Below are 23,763 nucleotides of genomic sequence, written 5' to 3'. Positions count from 1 at the left end.
ATCTTTTTTTTTTTCCCTCAAACTATCACTTATTCTTACCATCCACTGAACAAAAGCAGTGTAATTAACCCAATTAATTTCTGTATTTGTTGTTTAACAGTATGTGAAATAGCCTCAGGAAAACACAATTTAGTAAGCAGTTTACATTCTTTGTGTATGCTGATTCTTTATGAGAAGACTTTCTTCTGTTGCTTGCCTGGTCCTACTGTGAAATTTGTGATGATTCATTTTCTAATTGATAATGGAGGCTCTTTGTAAAGGAAATGTGGAAAAATGTTTGTTTCATCCCACCAAAAGAAGACACTGCACAGGCAGTTTCTGGTCGAAGGGGATATTTCTTTATATTCCAATATCCCTTTGAAGTATTGCTGTGAAACATTAGTGTTAGAATTATTTGGTTTCAATATCAATCAATAATCAACTATATTAAGAAGTTAAATGGGGACTTAATGAGACCCTTTATACCTATAAAGCAGCAGTATTTCCCAAAATCATAGAAATCTACAGAGAAAAAAGGTGGTTGAGAAGAGGCACGTGTCAAGGATTTTTAGCTAATGAAATGGAAGAAATCATCCTGCGCTGAAAAGCAGGGGGCTCTCAAGGCAGAACATAATTTTCTGTAATCTAGAAACTAGAAGCTGGGGCAAAAACATCGCTAATGTGACTCCATAGAAAGATGGCTTGCAAACCGTGTTTGAATTCAGTTTCCTGTGTGAATATTGCTTGTTCTAGGTATTGTAAATATGAATTTCAGATTTACAGATTAGCATCAAGTCATTAACAGTTGTCAGTGTACACATTTCTGCCTCAGTATGCGTGAGAAATCTAGCCTAATTCCTACATACCTTGTTTCCTTCTGGTTTTGTATCTAGTAAAGAGCTTGTAGTTTATCCGTGTGCTGGTTACGTGATCGGCCCTAACTATGCTACTTTAGTTTGTCCTTCTGCCCTTCATTTCTTTTAAGGATTGTCCAGCACTCTTTAACCCATTGTTCTGTTAAGGTAAGACCATGGGAGACAGATTTGTTTGAATCTCAGCTGAATATTAACAAAATATTACTGAAAATAAAACACAGCCATTCCATGTAGCGTGTTTTGGTCTCTTCTCCCAAGTAACAGGCGATAGGACAAGAATTAAAAAATGAAGATTGGATATTAGGAAAAATTTTTGCACTGAAAGGGTTATCAAGCATTGGAACAGGCTGCGCAGGGAAGTGATTGAATCGCCATCCCTGAAGATATTTAAAAGACAGGTAGACATGGTGCTGAGGGACATGGTTTAGTGGTGGTTTTTGTCAGTGTTAGGTTTATGGTTGGACTAGGTGATCTGAAAGGTCCCTTCCAACCTAGACAATTCTATGATTCTGTGATTCTGTATCTTTCCACTACTTTTGCTATTTGCATGTCGTGAACAGACCACAGCTTTGCTGTTACTGGTTTTTATTTATATATTGTTTCCTCTCAGTAGAGCAGCTAGAGCACATTATGAATATACATTGAATGACTTACTCTGGAGATTACAGAATCACAGAATCTTCATGGTTGGAAGGGACCTTTAAGATCATCGAGTCCATACACACACACACAAAAAAACCCCAAACCAAACAAAACAAAACAAAAACAAAACAAAACAAAACAAAAAAAAAACACAAAAAACCCACAAAAAAACCCACCCCAAAATACCACACCCACCCACAGACACAAACCAACAATCTCGGGCACTAGAGCATGCCCTGAAGCGCCATGTCTACACGTTTCTTAAATACCTCCAGGGATGGCGACTCCACCACCTCCCTGGGCAGGCTGTTCCAGTGCCTGACCACTCTCTCAGTAAAGTAATTCTTCCTAATATCTAATCTAAACCTCCCCTGATGCAACTTCAGACCATTTCCTCTGGTCCTGTCATTATTCACTTGGGAGAAGAGGCCAACACCCACCTCTCTACAACCTCCTTTTAGGTAGTTGTAGAGGGCAATGAGGTCCCCCCTCAGCTTCCTCTTCTCCAAATTGTGTTAGCTGCTTTTTATTCAGGAATAAAACCCCCAAAATTCACTGGATTAATTGTATAATTTTCTTTCTTCAATCATTTTTTGCTTTCCTTATTCATTACCTCTGGAATGTTTGCATAATGCCTTAATTTGTCAAGAATATTTTCTCTGGCCTGAATTTTCTACTACTTCATCTAATATAAAGAAATTTTGTGGGTATAAATTTGCAAGCCTCTGTTTTTATTCTGTATGCTGCTAATTCTTTATATGTAAGCATTATTTTTTTTTTTTTTTTTTTTTTTTTTTTTTTTTTTTTTTTTTTTTTTTTAGAATTTTGGTAAGGAATTCCTCATTTGCTTTAAGTAAGAAATAGCTTCATGGAACAACTTAGCTGATTACTGCTTCTTCATTCTTATTTCAGATGAGTGCTTTGAATGCAACTATTACATTGCTTTCTAGTTATCGTGTCCAAAAGTTATCCAGTTTAAGATGCTGAAGACATTCTGTACAGCAACAGATAGGGGATGATTTAGAAGTGCAGGTCTTCAAAATGAAGAGCTACATCTCAGGAGTCAGGTTGAAACAAAGAACTGGCTTGCACCTTAATTCTTCTTGAATCTGCACTGGAAAAGAAAAGTATGTTTCTGGCTATTGATTCAGAGTAGCAGTGGGGAAAAAACACCTTATCCAGAAAGACTGTTGGAGTCTATCTCAATGGGAAAGACTATCTCCATTAAGTAAGAGGGATAACGAGTATTTCTTCCTACAGTAGCATTAATTTTCTCCTAATTCTTTCTTGTGGTGTTAGTGACTGTTACCTGCATTTCTTTTGTACATAGTTACATTTTTTTTGATGTTTGCTCTTTAGGTAATGATTCTGACGTTGACCTTGACAGGAAGGAAGATGAGCGAGAAAAAACTCCAAAGAGGCCAAGAGTTCAGAAAACAGAGAAAACTCCATCAACTAAGGAGACTGAACAAGTTTCCGGAGCTAAAAATCCGATTATAAGTGTGGTTTTGACAGCCCATGAAGCTATTCCAGGTAATGAGAATCACCAATTATGTAATCAGTTTTGGTTTTGTCCATGCTGACACTGTATAAAATAGTCATTGGTCTGAGACTGAACTGCTTAGGATATTTATTATCTGAAAAATATCTAGCAATATTTGGTTATCTTGATACAGAATCTCTGCATCTGACAGCTACATCATTTTAGACCTACTGTCAGATATCTTCATAGCTATGACAAATGCTGGACCTGGGTGAAGTTATCTACATTAATATCAGTTATTTTTAGTCTGTGAGTGATTTTAAAGAAGAAACTGAAAAAATCAGTGATCAAGGAAAAGGAAAGTATTTTTTACCTGCAATATCTTAGCAAACTATTTATTTTAAAACTAGTCTTGCATTTGCCTGTTCATATAAACCTCACCTGGCTGACAGAATCCATTTTGAATAGTTTTGTGCATTATTTTCAGCTTTATAGCTTTATTGTTCTCGTTTTCCTTATTGCTAACATTTATGAATATTTGTTTTGCTTATAGCTCTCAGAACAACTGGAATGTATTTATTTATTTTACTGTTGTTGGTTGGAAACTAGCTGGGTTTTCTGTGTTGTTCTTTAATGTCTTTTGATATTGAGATCTGTGATGTGCTTGGACTTTGTTTGCTAAAATGCATTTCTGATTGTGATGATAGAAGACACTGGATGAGCTCACCTGCAGATATCCTGTGTGCTTAGAAGGGAAGTAAAAAACACCTTCACATTCATTGTTTGAGAAACATCACACAGGGTTTTGGACTTACACTGACCTGTTAAAAATTTGGTCTTGCAATATTGTAAATACAGGGGAAGGTGGAAGAGTACTGGGGAGCACTGGAAATGTGGAAACCTGGCTTCAGGGTGTTTTGAGGTCTGCACCATTTAGTTTCGTGAACCCCAGGGCCCTTTCTCTGGTGTGATGGAACCCTGGGCTCTTTCCTAGCTGTTCCTAAACACTCATTTCCCCACTGTGTCTCGCACCCTTTGTGCCTCTCTCCCACTGCACGTAGCTTCTCCCCCATCCTGGTGTCCTTTCCCCTCACTGCCACACGTGAGGTTCCCTTCGTGTCCTCTGCTGCTTCATCTGGGCAAGAGCAATATACAACCACTGGTTATGGGCTTTGTGTCGGAGTTAGTAAATAGTTTCATATAGATGTTCATTTATGGATTTATATACACATCCTCCCTTCCTCAGGGCTTTTGGGAAATGCTGTAATTGGGGTTTCTTCCCTCCAGGTGCTAAATTCTATGAAACTTGTAAGAATTTTTGAGATCTTTATGTTTCTGGCAAGGGCTAGAACAATTTTCAGGAGAGGAAGGAAAGACATGGTAGGCAGTGTAATTGAAGACCCATTTTCTTTGGAAACTAATCTAAAGAGGCAAACAAAATAATAGTAAGAAAATGTAGTAAGTACGTGTTGTGGAAGAGGAAGCAAAGATCTAGAGGAGATTGTTGCTTTCATTACTACCTAGTAATTTTTTTCTTCAGACAACAAAAAGTTCGGGTTTTCTCTACCCATGCTTTTTGAGTGACTCAAAATATTAAAACGACTTCAACTTGGGAGCTAGTTGTGTGTAGTACATGTTGCATTCAAAAGGCTTTAATGAACCAAAGGGATTTACAGTCAAATGCAAACCTGCAACGATTTTTGAAGGTCCTCTCATTTATTTGGTTGACAATTAGTAATATTGCTACATTCAGGATCCCAGCGAGAATTATGTAATAAAAAAGTCATTGCTGTTAAGAAAGTTACGAATTGTCATCCTACTTTTCAGAATTTGGAAATTATAGAAGGTATTATATAATTGGTTAACTCTTTGATGATTCAAAGGAAAAATATTTCATTTAATACAATTATGTTTTAATTTATTTTTCATTGATTTTCTTTCTAGTTTTTCATTAATTCCCATAATCTAACTAAATTTTAGTGTGACTAGCCATTCTTATGCTGTTCCCTTTCCTCAGTAATACTTCAATGCCTGGAGTTTTTATAAAGATCTTCCATTTTTCTGGAGATTTATCATGTGCTGAAGAGATGAGTTATTGCTATAGACTGCTGTTTAAGAACATGAATAGATAAAACATTTCTCCCCTGCTTTCTTTGTGCTAGATCATCTGTAAAATTAAGTTGAAATAAAGCTCAGAAGTGCTTAAGCACTATCAAAACTTAGTCATCTTTCTGCAAGCATTAGCATTCTGTAGCCAACTGTTAGCTAGCGCTAAAGATGCATGGAAATATCCCATTTCATGTCCAATGCAGTAAAATCCTCTTGAAGACACCAGATAAACATTCTATCCATTAGAAAAATGGAGAAGGCTATAAGATTTAGTTGTATTTTATCCACAATATAGAGGAAATATTCAGGTTGTATGTCTCCCTTCTTAAATGAAAGATGCTTTTAGGAGTATCACGTAAAGAGCTTGCTGTAATTTTGCTATACACTATTTAAGTTTGGGACACTGCTTTACATCATGTGTTCAGTAGATTATGACAAAATTGATCTCTTCAAAATCCCTTCAAACAAACAAATCAGTTAGTTTTTAACTTACCAGAAAGGACAGTCGGACAACATTGATTTTTCCCTGTGTTGGTTTTTATAATGTTTACTTGTGAAGCAGATGAAAGGTAATAGATTTACAGCTTTAGGAATCTGAAAGCTTGCATTAACCCACAGAGTAAATTGTTTAAATAAAAGCGGTAGATTTTTTCTGTGCAGATGTTGGAAGTGCCTTGACAGGCCTGAGAGGTGGGCCCATGCAAACCTCATGGAGTTCAACAAAGCCAAGTGCAAGGTCTTGCACTGGGTTGGGGCAATCCCAGGCACCAAATACAGGCTGGGTGGTGAGTGGATTGAGAGCAGCCCTGCAAAGAAGGACTTGGTGGATGAAAAGCTGGACAGGAGCTGACAATGTGCACTCGCAGCCCAGAAATCGAACCATATCCTGGGCTGCATAAAAAGTGGCATGGCCAGCAGGACAAGGGAGGTGATTCTGCCCCTCTTCTCTGCTCTGGTGAGACCCCACCTGGAGTACTGCATCCAGCTCTGGAGCCCTCAGCACAGGAAAGACATGGACCTGTTGGAATGGGTCCAGAGGAGGGCCACAAAGGTGATCAGAGGGCTGGAGCACCTCTGCTTTGAGGACAGGCTGAGAGAGTTGGTGTTATTCAGCCTGGAGAAGAGAAGGCTCCGAGGGGACCTTACAGCCCCTTCCAGTACCTAAAGGGGCCTACAGGAAAGGTGGGGAGGGACTCTTTATGAGGAAGTGTAGCAATGTGACAAGGTGTAATGTTTTTAAACTGAAAGAGGGGAGATTTAGATATTAGGAGGAATTTTTTCACTATGAGGGTGGCGAGGTGCTGGCACAGGTTGCCCAGGGGAAGTTGTGGATGCCCCATCGCTGGAGGTGTTCAAGGCCAGGTCTGATTGGGCTTTGAGCAACCTGGTCTAGTGGAAGGTGTCCCTGCCCACGGCAGGGGGTTGGATGATCTTTAAGGTCCCCTCCAACCCAAACTATTCTATGATTCTAAAACTGGAGGGACCCAGAGACCTTGAAGAGGGGGTGTGCTGTGTTCATGAACAGGTGCCTTGTATCAGATTAAACGAAGTACAGTTTTTCATAAGCATCGCAATTAAGAATGAGAGTGAATGACTACAATTATATGAGCATCTAAAAATACTTTGTTGTGAATGGCAGATACTTTTACTCATAGTCTATTTTTAAGAACCAGTGCGTAAACTCTGCCAAATATTCAATCTTCTGGGTTTTTATGTATTTTATTTCCCATGTTTAAATTCTGTAATAATATCCAGGCTTCTAAAACCAATTTATTATTCATGTTTAATTAGTTTGATTCAGGAGAGAGTCTACTTGGAACATTTAAATTGCTGTTTTATGTGAGTCCTGTAATATTTTAAAGACTCAGCTTGTTAGTAGTAGAGTTGTTTTAAGTTCCTGTGAAGATGGTCAATGGTAGGATTCTTGGTTTTTTTTGGTAGAGCTCGAGATACACAAAAATAGCATAAAATATTTAAATTCTTGATGCTAATTACATTTTTTTTCATTTCTAAAGGAGCTGTATTTTTTTATCCTATAAGTTTTTAATACAGCACTCTGCAGGTTTTTTCTCTCCCCAGTTTCCACTGAGGAACCACTATCCGTAAAAAGCCAGCTGTGTTCTCCTGCTGTACCCTGTACTGCAATTTACGAACACTTGGTTCCGTCTCCCATCGAGATTTTGGGAAGCGGGGAAGAAGTGGAGGAATGTTGTTTTGCACTGTTTTGGGCCTCACTTAGTTTAACTGATGACAGTCTTTTCTGTTGAAGATGACTTTTTTTTTTTTTTTTTTTTGAGCTCACAGAATGATGTTTGTGGCTTTATGACACATCTGAATGGATTTAATATCAGACTGCTGCCAAGGAAGCTTTCCTGCTTGTCTCTTATTTCCCAGTTCACTTCCCCTTTTTCGCACCAGCAGATGTGCTTGTGTCAGCCTGTGGTAAACTGGTTCAAAAAAGTGGCAAAATAAATACACGTGCACATGCCCGTTTTCTCTATCAGAGGATTTTTTTATCTACCAGTTTCACTAACTGAGCTATCTCACACTGGGGCTGCGCAAGTTTGGAAAGTTGGAAAGTGGTGCCAAAAGGATTCTTTCAGGGGAAAGGAGGAGGATTGAGACTACCCCTTTTTTGAAGTAGCTGAAGTCCTTAAGCCCAGGAGGTACCAACTGCTGTCCCAGGGGCAGTGCTGTCCTCTCACCCCCGGCCCCTAATTCCTGTCCTTTGGAGCATTGTACATGTTTATGGAGTTGTGTGGTAAAAACACTAGAAAACTGATTATATGTTTGCAGAAGGAGACACACGGTGTGGATTTTAGCCAGATGCATTCTCTGATCCTCTTCATGAACTCAAGTGCTGGCACTTTTAAGGCATCACAAACACGCAGCTGAGTGGAGGGCCGGAGAAAAGAAGCTAGCCTTATGTTGATTAAAGGAAATGCGGAATTAAGCAAGGTTAGGCAAATTAAAGCTTTCCCCTCTGAATGTGAGCAGGTATCTATATTATCATGGGGCTATAGATTGATTTAGCTCAGCCAATCTAATGTCCAGCTCTGTTGAAAGGAGTGGTAATCTTCATCTCACCATGCACAGGTCTGTGTTTCTGATTCCTTGTCCCAGTAAAAATATGTTTAATGTCATGGTGGACTAACTTATAAAAATATTAAAAGATTCTTCCTCTTTTTTTAAGCTTTATTTTGGCAGTGAGAGGTAGGTTTTTTTTGAGAGAGAATGATTATTCACACTTTTTTCACTAATTTTCACTCGCTTGCTAATTTTAGAGGTCTTTCTGATACTCCTCTTTCATTTATCTCTTTTCCAAGCTGAAAGTCTCTGAGATACATATCCCTTTTCCGAACAAAATACTTCTGGTTTTATTACTGTTTTCATCCGTATCGTTTTTGTTGTCCATACTTGGAAGTTGTAGGAGGTTCAAGGAATTTAGTTGGATTTGAGTAGGAATTTGGTTGATGATGACTACTGTTTTATTTCTGATCCATTCCTAGTAATTCCTTCCATTGTGATTACCTTTTAGACTGTTGATAAATATTGGAGAGCTCTGGTGAAGGGGAAGCCACTTTTCTAAGGGACAGACAGTAAGAGATTAGAGGCCATCGCTGAGTTTGCGCCAGAGATAAGGTACTCTGGGTAATGCTTATCTGTAGAAGTTGCTGTCGGAATGTCATGAGGAACTCAAATCTTATTACCCTTAGAGCAGATTTGCGTCGAACAGATGATACTACTGAAAAGATGAAAGCAAAAGACATAAGTCTAGTAAACTAAATTCCATTTTAGGTTTAAAATAGAGATATAATAGTGCTGGATGAAGGATTTTGTAGAAATAAATGATCAGTGCAGTTAACCTCTTTTTTTCCCCGCCCCCCCTGGTATTTATATACTCTGACTTCTTGAAATGATTGTCCAGGGAAACAGGAAAACTTATATCTTCCTTATTGGCACATGGTATTTTTAATGGAAAACCAGAACTTGTGTCTGTTTGCCTTGTTCTTGGACTTTTTCCTAGCCTGTGGCTGCTTTTAGAGACACAGATACTGAGGGCATTTTTTTGGGATGTGGGATTACATGGGCTTACTATATATTACATTGGGTAGAGCTTAGAACCCAAAAGTTTCTCACTTCCTAGGCGTGCATGTTAGTCATTAGTTTGTGATATAGTAGTGATTGCTGTGGCTACTGGGCCATTAGTAGCCCATAGTTAGGCAGCATCCCAAGCGAAGTGGATGGAGACATCTAATGTTTCTTAATATTTCCGTATCTTCTAATGGTAGGAAGTAACCACTTAACGTGAGGGGGTGTGATTGCCTACTGTGAGCAAGTACTTTATCAGTATGTTTGAAGAATTGGATCTCTCTCTTCAGGTTTTTAGAGGCATTTTTCTCTCTACTTATTGCATTGGGAATTTAGAGGCAGTAATACCAGGATGACCTGGAGCATTCTATCCACTCCAAGTATGCAAAATACAGGTGAGTTAGTACTTACCTAGTTCACCTAATTGAGATGATTAAAATTTTATACTGGGAGTATAAAAGTCTATTAAACAGTTCAGCAGACTTTTCAGGAAGTGCTCAAACATCCTGAAAGGCAGAAGGGCTCAGAGGAGGTTCAGCGCAGAGCATTTAATGAGGATTTTCGTCTCACGTTCAGGAAATGGGAGGCCTGAAAGAGGTAGCTGTGCATACAGAGCAGTTCAAGATCTATTTTCTTTTAACTGAGTTGTTCTAAATATGGAAGAATTTGCATCTATTTTAAAAATACTGAAGTACAGAAACATTAGTCTGGTGTCTAATGTCTGTTTTATCATCTTTATGTTGAACTCACTGATTGAACCACGTCTCCTGTACTGTAACAACAAGTTCCTGTCTCTCTGGGCTACTAGAGTGCAATTAGGGAGGTACAGTCCTGCTGGAGAACGTGGCATTTGTGGGAGAGGGAGTGACAGGATGAAGTGATAAAGTTCTGGTAACATTTAGGTTGAAAACTTGGAAGATAAGTTCTGATCAACTGGCAGAATCTTTAATACAGAACTTGAAAGCATTATTAGAAAACAGTAGTCCAAAAAAGCCACTTTTAGATCCAGCTAGTTCAGTGAGCAGCTGAGTTATTACAGTTTGTTTATTTACAGAGTTGGCTGATGTCCCATCTGATAGAAAAAGCTTTGATAGCCTAACGTTCTCCCAAATGGTCTCTTTTCAAAATATCTCCATTTTCCACTCAAAATCACTCTGAAGGTCCCACAGGATCTCTGTCTTTCTCCCTTGTCTTGTCTACAGAACTGCTTTTCTCAGCTTAATTTCCCTAAATCTTTCACACATGTTGTTGGGTAGCCCCCACTTAATACTGATTTTTCCCATGTACTTTAGCTGCCTTTTCCTGATGCTTTTGCTGGTCTGCAGGCTAAAAGTTTTTTTTTTAGGGGAGCTAGATTTAGTAATTTGCTAACCAGCTGGTTTTCTTTGGACTGTGTGCTCTCTGTGGTTTAGTTTTGTTGTTCTTATAATTGCTGTTTCAGAGACTTTATGTTAATACTGCATATATTTGGTAAATAATGTCTTCAGGAACTGCTCTTTGAGTGGAACAGGAATTAATTTCATCCTTTTGTTAAAGGAATAGCTAATGCATCATTCTCTGAGCTTTCTTCTTTCTATTCAGGTGTTTCATTTTGTATATACTTATATATGAATGACAGTGAGAATCTGTTAAAATTATGTTGAGTATGTTGACTCTGTCTTTTGTTTTCTAGGTGTTCATGTTTCAGATTTCTTCTTATTGTAAATTCTTTTCTCTGTCACAAAGATGTGTTGTACTTTTTTTCTCTTCGGCTTCTAATCAGGTGAATTGAAATGAGATTAGATTCTGATGTAATATACAGGACAAAGAAAATAAAGGGAAACTTACAAATTTCAGTTTTACCTGAAGTTGAATTAGTTATTTAATTCAAAGATACATTTACGTGCAACCTCTTTTGCTTGCCTGTACCCAGTATATGATAGAACAATCTTTAATTACAGGTCCTGTAATATTTTTATCCTAGGATGGGTGGGTGTTCATCTATTACTACATATTCAATGTCTTGTTTTCTTTTTGTTATTCAGTATGTGCTCCCTCATTTACTATTTGTTTTTCAGTATCAGACCAGAAAGCAACATTCCTTTTTTCAAACGTTTTCTATAATACTTGTTAGTAGAACATTAAGATTTCGCAAATATATATATATATAATTTTTCTATATATATGGAATAAATACATAAATATACAAATGTATATAATTTCAACTTTTGAAGATGACAGTGTTCCCGTTGAAGACGTGGGTTATATGAGTTACAGACAGACAAAGGAGTTAAAACGGAGGGGATCAATCAATCATGGGTGCTTGGTTTGATATACATGAGCTTTTGTGGTTTGGTGTTTTTTCTGTGTAAATTAGTATTTCTATGGATTTTTCATTATCTTCAATGCTAACTATGGGTGCCCAGCATTAAGTTTTTCCTGCCACTTTTCAGAAAATAAAGAACACCCAACTAAATAATCTCAGCTCAGTCACATCTCAAAATACGCTTATTTTTGCCTCAACTAACTCTAAAGCTCTGAGGGATAGAATCTGATCTTACTGCGTTCATTAAAACCCCTTTACTCCTGCTTCTAATGGAGATTGAGAAGTGCACATGGAACATGTTCTTTTATTCTGAGGGGGTGGTAGTATGTCCCTAAATATAAGCAGTAGAAGATCTGTTTAAGGAAAAGATGTTCAGGCTTTTAAATATAGAGTAACCAGTGTCTTTTCCCCAGCCTCAGTTGTAGAACTGATTAAACAGCTTGGCTGAAGTCTTCGAAGGATGTAGCATGAGGCAGAAACAGAAAAATTAAAATTGCATTTTGACAAGTTACAATTTTTTAAAGGTGGAAATATTTGGATATAGGCTTAATAGTAGGCATCAAACACTAGACACAACTAGAAGTTGTGACCTGTTACTTAAGCAGATCCTGTGGCATAAGTACTAACGTCTTCTGGAAGTGTATCCATCATTTTATGAACATGAATTTAACAACAGAAACTAAAATAGTTGAACTAATTATTACACAGTTTAATGTTTTGTTTACACTTGTATATCATAGACAATGCATGTTTTAATATGACATTTTCAATGAACCTTTTTTTGTTCTTGCTTTTAGGAGCCACAAAAATTGTTCCCGTTGAGGCTGCTCCCCAAGAAAGTGAACCCACAACTCCAGAGGCAACAGTTCAAGACCAATCACAACGAAGAGGATACCAAGAATATGCCATTCAGCAAACCCCATATGAACAGGCAATGAAATCAAGCAGGTAATTTTGAAGTGCTTACATTTGTGTTCATGCAAAATATGAATGAAAGGCTTCCCTCTCCATTTTGTGAAACTGAAGTATTTTCTGAGCCTTTTAAATAAAGGAAGAGCTGAAAATAATCTGTGCGTAAGTTGTAGAACTTAAAAAGCTTGTGGAGAGTACCTTTTTTAAATAAATTAAAGGAAACGTTTCTGCCATTATGAATATCTAGTAAAATTTTGATGACGTATGTCACCAAGTTTCAGTATTGTAAATATAACTGGTTTGGTTTCTTTTAGGTTGGGTCCAACTCAACTGAAGATTTTTACATGTGAATACTGTAACAAAGTCTTCAAATTTAAACATTCCCTCCAAGCACACTTGAGGATTCATACAAATGAAAAACCTTACAAGTGTTCCTACTGCAGTTACGCCAGTGCCATCAAAGCCAACCTTAATGTTCACATGCGGAAACACACAGGGGAGAAGTTTAGCTGCGATTATTGTACGTTCACTTGTCTCAGCAAAGGCCACCTCAAAGTGCATATTGAAAGAGTTCATAAGAAAATTAAGCAGCATTGTCGCTTCTGCAAAAAGAAATACTCAGATGTTAAAAATTTGATCAAGCATATTAAGGAAACACATGACCTTCAAGATAAAAAGGTGAAGGATGTTTTTGATGAGCTTCGCTTGATGACGCGAGAGGGCAAAAGACAACTTCTTTATGACTGCCATATTTGTGAACGCAAATTCAAAAATGAACTCGATCGTGACCGTCACATGCTTGTTCATGGTGATGAAAGACCCTTTGCTTGTGAGCTCTGTGGTCATGGAGCCACTAAATACCAAGCCCTTGAGCTTCATGTGCGAAAGCACCCCTTTGTATACGTGTGTTCTGTGTGCCTGAAGAAATTTGTCAGTTCTGTAAGACTCCGTGCTCACATCAAGGAAGCCCACACAGATTTGCAGGAGACTTCTGTTTTTAACAGTTCTATCAATCAGAGTTTCTGCCTCCTTGAGCCGGGAGGTGATATCCAGCCAGAAGCCCTTGGTGAACAGCCAGCCCAAAATGCAGCTGAATTGACCATCACGAGTACTGATGCTACTAACACACCGCAACCATCTGCTTGTAAAGGTGAATCAACAGCTGCAGATGTAAACCATAATGGTCAACATAATGGTGACTTAAAAATCGATACAGTCCCTTTGTTAGGATTTGAAAATCCTCCGGTGGAAAATGTAACAGAGATGCTGTGTCAGACAACAGACATAGCAGTCCCAAACATTCGATCCTGTGTAGCATCAGATTGCTTTCTGCTCAAAAACGGTACTTCTGGTTCCGATGAGTTAAAAGTTTCTCCTGCAGTTGAAGAGGGAGTTAATCACTGCAGTTCTGTGAATGAGCAGGGGGAAGAGATTCAGCTTTTGCTGTCTGAAGACAAAAGTTCAAATCCAAGTCAGAACAATGCAATGACTGAGAACCTTTCAGTCTCCGAAGAGAGAAATCAGTCTCTTCCTTCTAGTGAGTCAGAAACGAGCAATCCACCAAGTCAAAATTCAACAGGAACCACAAACCCTTTGCCAGCAGCAGAAGCTAATGCGGCCGTCGGTCCGCAGGCAGCCCCTTCCAGTGCAGCTACATCAGACGGCGGGAGTGGAGCTGTCGCCTTTATGCAGATCTTGGACAGCTTGCAGAAGAGACAAATGAACACCGAGTTGTGTGAGAAGATAAGGAAGGTTTATGGAGACTTAGAATGTGAATATTGCGGTAAGGAGCAGTAAAATTATGTTGGGTTTTTTTAAACATTATGTAGTGGGCCATTTTTTTCTTGCTTCTCAGATTTATAGTGTTGGATGTATTTGTGTATCTTTGTAGCAGTATTAATTTTGTATGGATTCTGGGATCCAACAAGATTTACTTTGTGCTGCACAAATGGTATGAAATGACTCAGATCTCATCAAAAAAACCAGTAGTGGAATATAGGATAGCAATGCTTTGCTAGGCTCGATTTTCTGTTGGTGTGAAATTTGATAGAATTAGATTATTTCTGTCCATGTGCCTCTCCCCACTTCATAACTTTCACTGGGGCCAAGCACATGTCAGATTTAGGCATGTGGTCAGGACGTGTCAGTCCATGATTTAACGCTTAAGCTCCGTTATCAGTTTCGTCTAAAATTCAGGGTCTTTTTCACATAGTATGGGAGGAGGTGTAATAATATACATTCTTTACAATAGATATGTGTACTGACATATTTTCATGTACTTGCTGTGAATGAGTTTTTTTAAAATGAAAATTTTCATTATGTAGTATCGGATCAAGACTGTTCTGATTGTGGTTGTTTTCTTATATTTATGGAAGTGAGAAGAGTACACCATTCTCATGTATTCTAAATGAAAAAAAAATGTGTTCACATAAATAGAAACACTTTGGGATTTATCTTGTAGCCTTCATTCTTGAGAAGGGAAAGGAATCAAAGTTTGGAAAAAAAGAAAGTTTTGGAAGCCCGTAACATTGTATATTCGATGAATTGCTCTGCACTTTTTCTTTTTGGTGCCATTATGTCAGAAGAGCTTTTAGGAAGGAATAACATGAAAGGAAGTAACAAAAAAAAATTTGCTAGTCTCTTTCAGTGTACAGTTGCTTTCAGAATCTTTGAATAGGAGATGAGATTTAATGGAATTTCTCATTAGGAAAACAATCACTGGTATGTTTTAAAGGTGCCCTTGTTAGGCTGTTTGAGGACATAAGACATCTTTTTAGAGAAAAGTGGTTTTTGTAAACATATTTTCAGTAGTGAAGTTCTTTAGGACAAGTTTTCATTAAAGACAAAAGAGACAGGATTCAAACAGAAAATTGGGTATGTACTGGAATTTTCACTAACAATTGTTTAGAAATTACTTTCTTCATGTCTAATTTTATTTTCAGGCAAGTTGTTTTGGTACCAAGTACATTATGATATGCATGTTCGTACGCATACTCGAGAGCATTTATATTACTGCTCCCAGTGCAATTATTCTTCCATCACCAAAAACTGCCTTAAGCGTCACGTCATTCAGAAACACAGTAACATTTTGCTGAAGTGTCCCACAGAACATTGTGACTACTCTACTCCAGATAAATACAAGCTCCAAGCACATCTTAAAGTTCACATGGAAATGGTGAGTAATGAGCAAAACGGTACGTTTTTCTAAATTCAGTGTTGTCATCATAGTGTTTGGGATCGTGTGGCGGTATTTGAAGACATATGTAAAAGTTCTTACCCGAGTGCTCTCTGCATAATTCTGTGCAGGGAATACACGAGTTACAGAAACTAGATATTTGGTCCATCTTGTAGTAGTATCCAGCAGATGTCTGTATCCATTTTTTCCCTTTAGTTTTCCCAGTATTCTCGGATTCTTTGGGTTTTGAGAGAGAAAAATGAGGTCTGGTACTGTTACTTTACTTCGTTCCATGGACCTGAGTTCCCTTCCTTTATAAATAGATGACTGTGGTAAAATGAAAATATGTTGCTCTCTTAATTACTGTAGACAGAAGTTTAAGTTGCTGAGAAGAAATTTTTTTTCCCATTAGCTCCAGCTAGTTGCAGCCAGTCTCTTTGAACATCTGTCATTTGTTGTTGTGGTTACAAAGATGAAGAGATCACGTTTTAAAGGCTCCTATCTTACTCAGTAAGCCTTCCAGCTCTGAATGCCATTGTATTAAAACCAGGTCTGGTTTACTTCTTCAAGGTGCCCTCTTAGATGCTTTCTCTGAGACCACGCGAGGGGCTGCATGCCAGACTGGAAGCCCTCTTTGTGCAAGGCACTGCTTCGTGATCTTGCTCTGATCCAGCATTGTAACATGAATAATCTTTTGAGGGATAATGTTTCCTACACCAACCCTGCTTGCATTTGTTTCAAAAGTATGTTTTTAAAAACATATCATGGTATTCAGAATAAGAAATATTTTAAAACTAAGGAATGAGAATTGTTCTTTCAACAGTGATCTTCATTGTTGACCAAGATGCATTTTTAGAAGTGAAATTATTTACATGCTTTTCTTGCAAGATTAAGAAAAATCAATTATTTTCACACTGTGTGTGTGATTTTCACACATCAATGTTGCCTCGCTTTTTTTTTTCTTGAGTTTTATTATTTTCCATGAGTAGCCCAAATAGGTTAAGCTATTGTAAGAAAAGGTCTGTGTGCCATGGACTTCTGTTCCTACCACGTGGCAGGATCCTTTATATACCTGCTCGCAAAGGTATAATTGATCTGGGACAGTCTAGACTTGTGTATACCCAGAGAGGTTACAATGTGCGTACAGCCACAAGTTATGTCAATACAGGTAAGTTCCAAATTGACCTCTAGAAAAGAGTGTTTGGCAAGAGCCTGTTCTCCCAGAATAATGAATTTATTCCACTTCTGACTGTAATCTCTCCTGAAGGCCATCTGGAGTGCTTAGGTGGAGCATATTACCTCATACGATTTTATATGAAGATACTGGTATTGCAGTACAGTTTAGGATTCCATAAAATGTTTGGCGAACATGCTATTTGTAATTAAACTTGCTTGACTGATAATGCAAGACAATTGGCGTGAACTATGTCCTTGCAACTTGGGTTTTTAATAATTTATGCAGTAAAATACATCTAAAAGGCTATTTATCCTTCTTCTGAATTTATTCTTCATCCAGCAGAGGAGAAAAGAATGTCAGTTGTTTAATAGCAGCACTCAGTCTTCTGTCCTTTAAGAACAAGGAAATATTTACACAGATGGACTTTTCTGCATTTTTTATACGACATTATTATTTTCACTGTCATTGTCTTGTAAATAAGTCTTCTAGACCCTTGGTAGAATGCACCACACATGACACGTTCCTCCTAATCATGAGAAAGCAGTGTCACAACTCACTTAAAAAAAACTCAGTTTGTCACTTATGTGATAAATATTGTTGTCACGCTTCCTTTTACTAGTGAAATGTGATGCTTAAATTAAGGATTCATGTTAATTTTTCCCCAGATGTGGACAATTTCTGCATAGCTTCTTAAAAAAGCTGTTTATATACTGTGCCTGGTGGTTTCAGGTCATCTTCTGCAGCCAGCAGGTGGGCTCTTGGCCAATATTTCAACTGCTAAAGTTACTTTAAAGGTGTTTATAATAGAACAGAACACTTCACCTCCTGCTCTTGTTAAGTACTGGTCGTCTGTAACTGCAGGAGAGCTTTAAAAACAAAACAGGTGACACAAAAGGGAAGACTTTTTTCTTCCCTTTTGTCCCCCAATTCTGTAGATATTTTAAACAGAATCTGAATCTGTTATGAATTGTGCAGAAGGCTCACATAATAGACATTCTCTTAGGCTGCTTTTGAATTTATTATGTTTACGGTGTCCATCTGATGGCAAAAATCTGTGTAAATGATGTCTGAGACTATTTAAGGAAAAAGAGCCTAAAAGTTGATATCCTATATCCTTATGTAAGTACCTGTTTTTCAAGCATGATGAATGTCTGACAGCTCCCACCAGGAGCATCATTTTCATGGTATTAAATAGAACCAAGAAAATGCGTTTCAGAAATTAAAACAGAGTGATAGCAAGATCTTTCAGAATTATGCTTGCTGATGCTTACCCCTCAAATATATTTACGTATTTAAATGGATTGAAAAAAATCTCGTATTTGAATTGACTCAGCAACTAAACTTGGCAGTTCTCATGTTGGCCTTTGTGCCCGCTGCTTGGTGTGTTTACTTGATGCACACCTCACTGAACAGGTTCACCCATTCAGAAATGGAGTACTTTAACAAACTATGCAGAGTTAAATGTGGAAAGCTACTTTAATGTTAATTTTAGTTTGCAAATTCAGTGCTTAATAAATGTTAAAACGTAAAGCTTCTCCAGAGATAGTAGATATCAAAATCTTGGTTGAGTTCATTGTACGAATGCGTGTCGTTCCTTACCTTGTTTCTGGCTGCTTTTCAACTGGATCCTTGTCTGGTTTGGTGAACAGGGTAAATGATGGTTAATGAAGAGCAGTTTACTGTTCAGCCCTGGCACTCAGTGTATAGCCACCCGTTTTATTCTCGATGCATCATCCAGGTCTTGCACTGAATTTGGGATTGTTTGTTCCCTGGGAGATGGTGATGGGGACTGTGTATGTGCTGCCTGTTGCCTCAGTATTGGCTACGTATCATTTTTACAGGGAAGATTTTTTACTTTTGAAGTCTGAGAATTGAGGGTTGGCTTGATTTAAAACCAACACTTTGCATATATTCTCTGATTTTCAGTACCCGTCTTTTACCTCTACAATTTGTGTAGTGTTTTTTGACAATTCTTGGCATTTATGGAGCTCTTCAGAAGTTCAAACCATGACATCTGTTAATCACTTCAATGTCATAGTACCTAGGAAAGGGCCGGAGAGTTTATAATGACTTTAGAGTAATTTATAGTTATGACTGAGCTAATGGTAACATTAGGGACCAGTTGTGGAACTAAACAATACTGATGTAGGTACAATAGTTTGTTTACAACCTCCAGTGGTTTTTACAATATTCAATATGCTGAGCAGGTAAACATCATGGAGAGGTTTGTGTCTGAAATGATTTTAAATTTATATATGTAATGGATATTCCAAGATAAGTACCTCTGTAAAAGTAGAGTTCAGACCCAGAACCTCCACTTGCTCTTAGGTGCCTGTGTCTGCATTCACGTACATTTCTGGATGTAAATGATTCTTGTCTTTGAAAGGGTGCTTAGAAATTTTATTATGCTGCTGACCTTTTGTGTAATAGTGTAGTTAGAGCTTTCGGGAGGAAGCAAGACACTTGAGCTCTGATTGCTTGTTTCCCCTTCCTGAGGAGTGTTAATTTTCAGATTGTCACTGGTCCGACTGTGATACCTTTACTGTGTCATCAAGAATGCAAGGTACTGGAGAGGAAAGGAATTAGCCAGCCATTCACTTTTACTAGCGGTTATTTCATGAAAAAATGCTTAAGTAGTTCCGTATGCAGGTGCTTGTCATTCTGTGAGCTGTGGTTTCTGCTGCTTGCCAGACTTCAGAAATGTCTGTCTAACTATTTGCAAATTTTTCTGTAGCCGCCTTCACACGTGTGCAAAGCTGCCTCCTGGGTACATCAGAGCTGTTCAGCTAAGTTGCATTTTTATAGGACATCATCTTAAATCAGGAATCTTTTGTGAAAATTTTGATTTGAACATCGTAACAACTGTGCTGAAGATTTCTGGACATTTTCACTCCTAAGAAGTGTAACTCGGGGGCCTAATTCTGTTCCCTGAGATGTTAGAAATGAAATTTCTATTGATCTGAGTAGGTGCAGGAGCAGGCTTTGGCGCTCTATTCCTCTATGAAGTCACACGATCAAATGTTGTGTTAATTGCATTGTGGGAATTTCCGCTGGAAATGCTCTCAGAGTACCAATATTTAATAGAGCCTTGTTTTATTTCCTACTCATAAAATCATGTCACTCCTACTAAAAGGAGGGGAATGGGTTGTTGGTTTCTGTAACATATTTGCCTTATTTGGGCCTGAGCACTTTTTATTAGGGCAGTGGTCTTAATTTTAAACTATTAATGAAACTGGTAACGAAGCAGTCAGGAGTTCACACAGTCTCTTTGGAAATTAGTGGCAGAATTGCTGTATAGATCATACAATATATAATCATACGTATTCTATGTACATAGAAGATATTTGTGTCATCAGAATGTCTCTTTACTGATGAGTGCAATTGAATAGTTGTGAATGTTTCTGATGTTTTGCAGTGTAGGTCATATTTAATACTATTTGATTCGTTAAATAAACTTCATAGTGGTCTGTTAGTTTAAATGCTACATATACAGACACATGATTTTTCTCTTCATGGCTGTATACTAGCACACCTAGCCCTTGAATTATCTTGAAACGCATGCATTAGAGAAACAAAATTCTCTATAGAGAGCTATAAATTGGTAATGCAATATAGTTGATACTTTCTTAGCATAATTTTAATTCATTTATATAAAGAGAAAGGCATTGTGATTCCTATTTAAGTGGTCTTATTTTATAATGAAGCATAGCATAAACAAGAAAATTCTGTGATAATAATAGATTAATTTTTTTTTTCAATGAGCTGAAGAATATTTATGGAACTAATTTATTCCTGATTTGTGGAATGTGAACAGTACTTTCAGTCAGAAAGCTAGCTTTATTTTGGAATTATTTCAAGTTTCTTATATTTTCTCAAATTGGCTATTAGGGGGATTAATCAAATCTCAGGAGGTGTGGAAGTGACTTTGAAATGTAAGTAGCTTACTGGAGTAGTCAGCTGGTCTCTAGCAAAGGTAGATCCGTCTCTCCTGATACTTTGCTTCTGTTTGTGTCCTTCAAAAAAAATCCCTCAAAGGTATTTAAAAGGCAGGCGCTGTGATAAGGCACAGGATAAATAACTTTTATTCTTACCAGAGGAAAACTTGCACGCTGAGAGTGTGATGAAGGTATTACTACAACCTCAGTCTAAGTCTTTCGAAGCGTCTCTGTCACCGCCTATGACAAGGGCACTCTGAAGAGCTAAAGCTGTGGTGGAGGGGACCTTCTCTGGGGCTCTGTGTTGTGACCTGGGTGCTCTGAAATGCTTCCTTTGCAAGAGAGGATTTCTTAAAGGCTGGTTTTGAGAGGGATGGGATTATGCTGAAGGACCAGCACTGTCACAAGTTCTCAGGGCAGTGACAGAAGTACACTTAAACATTCAAAACTAATAACATAAGCTCCAAAAGTCGGTGGTGCTGACCTGGAAGAACAACCCTGAAAGGTTTGGCTTCAGCTGGATGCTTTCTATGAGAGACTGGAGCTTGACAGATATGCTTTGAAGGCACTCGGTGCTCAGAAATGCAATCTGTTTGTTACACTACAGAAGATCCCCCTTTTGAAGATCATTTACTGCAGAACTTGGTAGAGATAACATTCTAACTGCTTGAAGAAAGCTGTTTGGAGTATTTTGTTATTGAAAAATTTTGGTACCATCGTCATGTGGAAAGATACGTTCTTGGTGCCTGAACTTTTGCGTTCCTCTGTAGCTCTTGATGCATTTACTGATGATTTTGGTATTTTCTCTCAGGCATAGGCTTAGAGCCTTGCCTTCCTTGAGAGTACTAGCAAGAACATAAAGTTGTCACAGTTACAGCATTTTACTTGAAGTAGCGTGTGTGGAGTCTGGGGGTGGTTGGTTTTTTTCTTATTTAACTTTATGAAAACAGTAAGCTGTATTTGTCCTAGTGTTTTGAGCACACTGAGAAATAATTACTACAATGAGTATTAAAGACCAGCAATATCCAACTGCCCATTAAAAGTATACTAATTTTATTTTTTCTCATTTATTGTATATTTTGAAACCAGTTGTATAGCAACTTTGAGGAACAGACTGGGATCTGTCAACAATTTTCAGCTGGCCCCTCAGCAGCCCCTAAATGATACTGTGTTTACGTTTTCCTTACACATGCCAAATTATGAATGTGATCATGCAACCCAGTCTTTAAAAAGGTGCAACCATTGCTATACAGCTTTGTTAGACTTAATCTACCATTTTTTATTTGAGTAACTTATTTATTTAGAAGTCCAAAATCATCAGTAGTGAGTTTAGGGATAATAGGTTATATCATTCCACAAATGAATAGCTTTTTCTTGAGAAGATTTTGTCAGCATTGTAGGCTGCAGCTGGTATTCTCTGCTGTTCCTTCTTCACTTGAGATTCTCAAAGCTCAAAATGGTGACTACCCCAAGTCCATCATAGCAAGATGCTCTTCTTGCTCTGCTCAGGGTGGTTATCCTTTAGGAGCTGCCATCCCCAGTCCCTGGAGCCATCCCCAGGTGCAAATGACCTTCTAACAGCACAGGCAGAATTGTGCCATTGCCATATTAATGGCTGCAGGAGCTTCATATTCCATATCTTACTGTCATAAGATTATTTATTGCTATTTCAGCCCATGGGTTCTAGGGCTAGTTCTGGTTTTAACTTGTAGGTGCTTCAACACAGGGATTTCTTTCTCAGAGGTACATGATACTGAATGCAAATACCTGTATCATATGCCAAAACCTGTTTGCAATAAAAATTCATCAATTTTTGTTTTTTTTAAAAGGGATGGCCATTTATATATGTATAACTGTGGTGTATAGACAATAATAATCTCCTTGTACATTTTTCCTTGCTATTCAGAGATGCTCTTTGGTCTTGGGTCAGAAACTAGTAGAGTCCAGGATTTTTATTCTCCTCTTTACTCTGTATTTCTCTTTTAACACAGGAGTGTCTGTCTCTTTTTGATACAGTAATTTTCCTTCCATGCTCTTTGAGAAGTTTTCTGTCCTCTTGAAGTGACTAGTGAAATATCTGTTCTGTAAGCTTCAGCTCACCTTTTACAAGTGATCTCTTGGTAGTTTGGTAGGTACACATCTCCCACCAGGCAATATGTTATCTGGTCATCTGCTTAGTTGTCAAGACTAATTAGACTTTGTTCACTCCATCCGCTGTTTTGATGATCCATTCATATGTTAATTTGGTCAGTGCAGAGGTGACTAAATGACCCACTCACTTGATTGAGCATCCAGGCTGTTGTGTCAGCAAGTATTTCTGGAAAGAAGAACCTCACAGAATGATACGGGGTTGGAAGGGACCTCTGGAGATCATCTAGTCCGACCCCCTGCCAGAGCAGGTCCACCTAGAGCGGGTTGCATAGGAATGCATCCAAGTGGGTTTTGAATGTCTCCAGAGACAGAGACTCCACCACCTCTCTGGGAAGCCTGTTCCAGGGCTCTGCCACCCTCAAATTGGGTAACTTACCAATTACTGGAGAAAAGTCCTACATTTTTATGTGGAGTTACATTTGTAAAAACATTGAAATTACAATTACAGTAGAATTGCATATAGGAAGAAATTGCATCAAAACTCTCCAGTTAACTTGTTTGATGGTGTTAAATCTATAACACGAGTGACACTGATAAAAGTCAGAGTAGTCTATAAGTTTTAAAATCAAAATAGTAGAATAATACTTTATTGGTAATACATAAAAAGCTGAATATTTATAAAGTAGTTGGAAATGTAGACACTGAATAAGTTATGGCATCTGTCATTGTTAACTCTTGTGCTCCATTTCAGGCCATTAAGTAACGTTATAAATACACATACTGGTGGACGTCTTCAGAATAATAAACCTTTTATGTTTCAGAAGGGTGGACTTGTGAAAAAAATGAAAAAAAACCCTGAATATTACTGCTTACATCTAATATGTTTCCTTCTGTTGTGTGACTTGATCTTTCAGCTCTTGATTCTCTAAAGAGTCAGTCAGAAGATAATGCTTACATTTATTGTGCGTTTTCTGGTGTGCTGTAACTT

The 23,763-nt window shown here is 37.9% G+C and overlaps 1 protein-coding gene across 3 annotated transcripts in view; it reads left to right on the top strand.

The window, feature by feature from the left end:
• The window catches only part of ZFAT (zinc finger and AT-hook domain containing), a 75,801-nt gene that overhangs the window by 14,646 nt on the left and 37,392 nt on the right, over positions 1–23,763 (top strand). For 2 of the 3 annotated variants that reach the window (XM_074145186.1, XM_074145184.1), the window contains exons 3-6: positions 2,856–3,029; positions 12,283–12,433; positions 12,712–14,180; positions 15,340–15,572. In XM_074145186.1, coding sequence (XP_074001287.1) covers positions 2,856–3,029; positions 12,283–12,433; positions 12,712–14,180; positions 15,340–15,572 — 2,027 coding nt within the window. The remainder of the gene's footprint in view (positions 1–2,855; positions 3,030–12,282; positions 12,434–12,711; positions 14,181–15,339; positions 15,573–23,763) is intronic. The other variant, XM_074145187.1, reaches the window with a different exon arrangement.

This window comes from Numenius arquata, chromosome 3 (assembly GCF_964106895.1).
Source record: "Numenius arquata chromosome 3, bNumArq3.hap1.1, whole genome shotgun sequence".
Taxonomy (NCBI): Eukaryota; Metazoa; Chordata; class Aves; order Charadriiformes; family Scolopacidae; genus Numenius; species Numenius arquata.
The sequence above is the reverse complement of the archived record's forward strand: the minus strand, read 5'-3'. Positions and strand labels throughout refer to the sequence as shown.